This window comes from Bombus fervidus, chromosome 6 (assembly GCF_041682495.2).
Source record: "Bombus fervidus isolate BK054 chromosome 6, iyBomFerv1, whole genome shotgun sequence".
In the NCBI taxonomy this organism is placed as follows: Eukaryota; Metazoa; Arthropoda; class Insecta; order Hymenoptera; family Apidae; genus Bombus; species Bombus fervidus.
Window position 1 is genome coordinate 16316951 of NC_091522.1, and position 5090 is coordinate 16322040.

Sequence of the window (5090 nt, forward strand, 5' to 3'; positions counted from 1 at the left end):
AACGGGAACGATTAATATTTCCTCTTGCCGCGTGATTAATAGGGACGCAACAGTCGCTCGATTTCCATAATTAGCGTACCGTTGAACACGGAACACGTGAGAGCGAACGCGCGAGCACACGAGCCGCGACACACCGCGTATAATACACGCGAAATGAAATCATCCAGTGCAGAAACAAAGGACAATCAAATATCCTCTCCTCTTCCCCCCCGCTGCTTTTGTTCGTAGGATCCACGCCACAGGTAACTTTCCCCCCGGGTGCTGGTCATGATCGTTACGAGGAGAATTTCAATGGACCAGCAACGTATCCGGAGCCCTATGTTGAGCGTTACGGTATTAAGAGTGATTTTAGCGGTCGGGAACCTCTACATCCTACGCCACCTCGGCCCGGTTACGTGCCCACCTTGGGACAGACGCCGCCATCGAGCACTCAAGGTTCCGTCATGATGGTTTACGGACTTCAGCCGGATAAAGTCAACACGGACAAGCTGTTCAACTTGTTCTGCCTCTACGGAAATGTAACGAAGGTACGATCCGGCTTTCGTGTTAACACACCATAATGTTTTTCGGCTCAAGTTCGTTGATAGCGATCGAAGAAGGGACGATTTTGGGGTTTGCAAGCGGAGAAATATGCTTCGTATCGTATTGGTAGCAATTAGAATAAATTCTTTGGTCATCGGTATCGTAGACGATTAGATTTGAATTGGAACGTCTTCCTTGTTTGGGAAAAATTTGTATTAACGTTAAATTGTCTTTGGTAGAATATTTAGAGCTGTAGAACGAGTAAATTTTTTGAAACACGGTGATTTAGATCGTAAAATCCAAGAAATACAGACCGTGGAAGAAGCTTGAACAAAAATATTCTGGTGATTTCGTAACAGGTGAAGTTCTTGAAGACGAAAGAAGGCTGCGCCATGATCCAGATGGGCGACAACATAGCAGTGGAACGTTGTTTACAAAATCTAAACAACGTGACGATCGGTACAGATGGAAGGCTGCAGCTTGGCTTCTCGAAGCAGGCTTTTCTTTCAGACGTCACTAACCCCTACATTTTGCCTGACAAGACAGCGAGCTTCAAAGATTTCACAGGAAGCAAGAATAACAGGTACAGCTAAACCATCGCATCTTCTGCAATACTCTGAACCATATTCCTTCTCTCCACAATCTCCCGTTCTCTTATTCTCGATGTTATCTTTTCGTCGATTTTTCTCAATCGACGATTACTCGATCTTTTTTATTCGAGCAAAAATCACTAGGCAGACTTGTTTGTCCGTTGAGCAAATATTTCTCAAATGTGGTCATCGATTCTCTGAAGAACCTACCACGATTCAAATCAATCTAGAGCCTTGTCGCGACGATGAATGAACGTTAACGAGAGATTCTCGATTCTATAGCAGTTAGAGGAATTGGACGAGCATTTTGCGCGACGAACATGTTTCCTATGGAACGGAACAGCGGTGCAGTGCAATTAACGGCGCTCCTACTTCCGCAGATTCGAAGCTCCTCTTCTCCGATACGTTTAATATTTATTCGATGAGAGCTTAATTGCGACGGCTGATATTGAAATGTACGTGTTTCGGGGCCTAGCACGTTTCGTTGATTGTAAAACTGCCGCTGGGGATATTAATTGCGAGTATCCCGTTTTAAAATACTAGAATTTAGTGGAAATTGCTTTCGATTCATCTGATCCATTGCGTTACACGATACTGTCGTTTCCATGGGTAATAATCGTTCATTGTAATAAACAGGCAAACGATGTTTAAGTACGACAGATGTTTAATTACTCTGCTCTAATCGCAGTTGATGAAACTCGTAAATTTGTTAAATATAATATCGCAACGAGCATAACGTTGAATTAATAACCAAACGTGCGTTTTTCTTTTTGTTTTTGATTCCAGGTTCCTAAATCCAGCAATGGCCAATAAGAATAGAATACAACCACCGTCGAAGATAGTCCATTTTTTCAACACACCCCCAGATTTAACCGAGGAAACCGTGCATCGTGTGTTCGTGGAACGCGGTATCGAGGCTCCAACGACAGTAAAACTGTTCCCCCTTAAATCAGAACGATCGTCGTCCGGCCTTATCGAGTTCAGCAGCGTAGGAATCGCGGTAGCTGCCATCATGGAATGCAATCATACAGCACTAGAAAACAGCAGTAAGTACATACACGAACACCTTTAAAAAAGAACATGCTTTTTCCATTTAGATTCCATTCTCTTTAGAAGAAACTCTGTTAAATTCCCTTTTACAAAACACCAATTCTATCGCGCGTAAAATTTAATAAAAACGATCAATCACCAACCGCTGTTCGACCAATATTAACCAATTAAGATCGAATATCGCGTTAACGTAACGCTTCGTTCGCAATTCTCTTTCAAATTCCATTCTTTAACATTGTAACCGCAAAGAGGAATTCCACGCGTTCGCTTAATATTCGTTTTTCTCGCCTATATGGTAATTTTACGAAATAAAATAATATACAACAATACGTAGTATATAATTAAAGAGAACAAAGAAACTAATCGATTCCTATTCGACTGTTTGTTTTTCAGATGGCAAATTCCCATACATCATGAAATTGTGCTTCTCGTCGTCGCGCACCATACCAACGAGTTTCCCGCCGAGCAGCGGCAGCACGTCGAGCAATTCCGCCGGTAATGGCCACGTCAAAATGCAGCAGGACTCGGAATAGAACGGCGAGGTCCAGGGCCAGCAGCGTCAACGTCAGCGCCAGCGTCCCTCTCTCGCCCTGCACCCGTTGTGTGCCCCGACGGGCACGGCCCTGCACCCAGCCGCAGCGATTACACTATCCCCGGTTTTACCGCCGCCCGTGCCGCCTCCCTTGCCGCCCACCTGCGTCCTGATCGCCACCCCGACTCTATATCCTACCGTGCCACCGCCGCCACCGCCTCCGTTACCTACGTTCTGGCCGTACGGATGAGAGGAGCAGCGGGCCTACTCGCCGGACGAGGTAGCAATACAAGACAACAACCACGATAACGAAACCTCGTTCACCTATAAATTCTTCTCCTGCGCTGCTGCTACTACAATTCTTCTTCTCCTACTCGTCGCGTGGTGACCACCTGGCAAAGATCAGACGCTGGTCACTGGAAGAATCGGTTCCGTTCGAGGGTCAGCGAGACGGAACTCGGCCTCGAGAATCGAGGAGAACAAACTAAGATAATCTGGCTCGAAAAGGTTTCTCGCTGGAAAAGATGATCGCGGCGTCGGCGGGATCATCGTCGTCGACAGGGTGGAGCGTGGCACGAGTGGGCTGCACGAAAGTCATCGAGGATCGTCCGCATAACTGGATAAATGGAAATGTCGAGAAAGGCGAAACATCGAGAGGCAGCGATGTTCATCTTTCTTTTGCCTGTTGCTTTCTGCCCCTCTCGATCAATTTACACACTATGCTCTGTATAATCTTTACATCTTTTTCTTTGTTCGTTTCCTCTATAGTTTCCTTCTGTTTCTTTTCTCTATGCACTTTATTTCGACTCCACTCTATTCTTCTTTCGTTTCTTCTTTTCTCCTTGCGTTGCTTTGGCGAGGTCCGGGTATACGTGCTTAGTCCGTAGCGCGGAGATCCCGAACGGTGTTTGAGCACCGATTCTCCACGGTGTGCTACCAGTGTGTGTGTGTGTGTGTGTGTGTGTGTGTGTGTGTGTGTGTGTGTGTGTCAGTATTAATTCGAGACGAATCCTCTCGTCGTTGAAATTTATTGATAAACTAAACGAAGCAAGGAATATGATTTTGCTTTTTTGGGACGAAAGAAACAATTGGAAAAATACGGCAGAGGATTCGATTCGTCGCTTTCGCGGAAGCTTCTTTCCTTCTGTTAGACGCTAGGATCGCGAAGAATTGAACTTGTATATATAGAGAGAATGAGCAAGACCCTGCGTCTAATAGGAGTATGCCATGGTGGCCACGGATTACATATCATGGGCTGGGGAAGCAAGACCAATAAGTTTCGTGGGCAACTGTCGAGAAATTGTCCTGTAGTCGCGACTATTACTCGTTATCGTTGTTCGAAGAGACATCCGAAACAAAAAAAAAAAAAAGAAAAAAAAAGAAGAAAAGATTTGAAAAAATTGACAAACAAGAAGTGAGAAATCGACAGTTTCACGCGAAACAGACAGACCATTAACACAACAGTCGCTTCTACGTTGATCCAGCGTGTATGACGTTTCACGTCATTCGTTTCACGTTATTCGTTTTCGTAGCGCGTGTGCCGTTCTGAAAAAAGGAAACAGAATTTGTGGCACATGTACGAGCTACTACAATATATCAGTTTTACGTGCAGATTTTAACCAGAAAAAATAAGAAAAAGAAAAATGAAACGAAAGAAGCAAGCGTAACGAAAAAGACACCTCCACGATCTCGAAGCCGAGTGCACCGTGTTCCTCGTTGACCATTTCTCATGGGATCCAATAAATCGGAGGTTCCTCATTGACCATTAGAAACTACACACAGGATACTGTTATCTGAGAGTGTTCAAAGGATTTGGATCGATCGTTCATACGAGTAGGTCCGCCTAGGGGAAAGAAAAAAGCTGACACTACTGCGTCACGACGAACGAGACAAACAAACGGATATAAATAATAATAAAACAGTTGCATTCGACTCGCGAGAATCTTTTGCTATACAGCAAAGAACGAGAGGAAGAAAAAGAAAAAAAAGTTGAGCAACTAAATAACTGGATAAGAAACGGGAAAGTCTCGCTATTCTCCGATTACTGATAGCTCTGTCTGTCGTTGTTTTATATACTCTGTACGTGTATATATCTATATTATATATTGATATCCATACATGCGCTTCGAACGAATATCTATTTATGTTTTCACATTGTTCAGATTTTATTTACAACGCTTGGAATTGTGCTCGAATAGAGAGGGAGAGGAAAAAGAGGAAGAAAGAAGAGAAAGAAACGAAGTTCGGTGAAAAAGCGTTTGCTTTTCGCGCGCAGAATCTCGGATTCTTCGGTCTCGCGATATCCGGTTGCATGTATCGCCGGAGATCGGTCGGAAAATAGGGTGGAAAAAATGAAAAGAAAAAAGAAAAACATGGAAAGATGGATGCTCGCGGTT

At 44.2% G+C, this 5090-nt stretch overlaps 1 protein-coding gene across 2 annotated transcripts in view; it reads left to right on the forward strand.

Moving 5' to 3' along the window:
• Nucleotides 1–5032, forward strand: part of Sm (heterogeneous nuclear ribonucleoprotein L) — a 154029-nt gene extending 148997 nt beyond the window's left edge. For both annotated transcript variants that reach the window (XM_072005177.1, XM_072005178.1), the window contains exons 8-11: nucleotides 229–527; nucleotides 882–1105; nucleotides 1899–2158; nucleotides 2556–5032. In XM_072005177.1, coding sequence (XP_071861278.1) covers nucleotides 229–527; nucleotides 882–1105; nucleotides 1899–2158; nucleotides 2556–2695 — 923 coding nt within the window. In that variant the 3' untranslated portion in view covers nucleotides 2696–5032. The remainder of the gene's footprint in view (nucleotides 1–228; nucleotides 528–881; nucleotides 1106–1898; nucleotides 2159–2555) is intronic.
• Nucleotides 5033–5090: the final 58 nt, after the last annotated feature.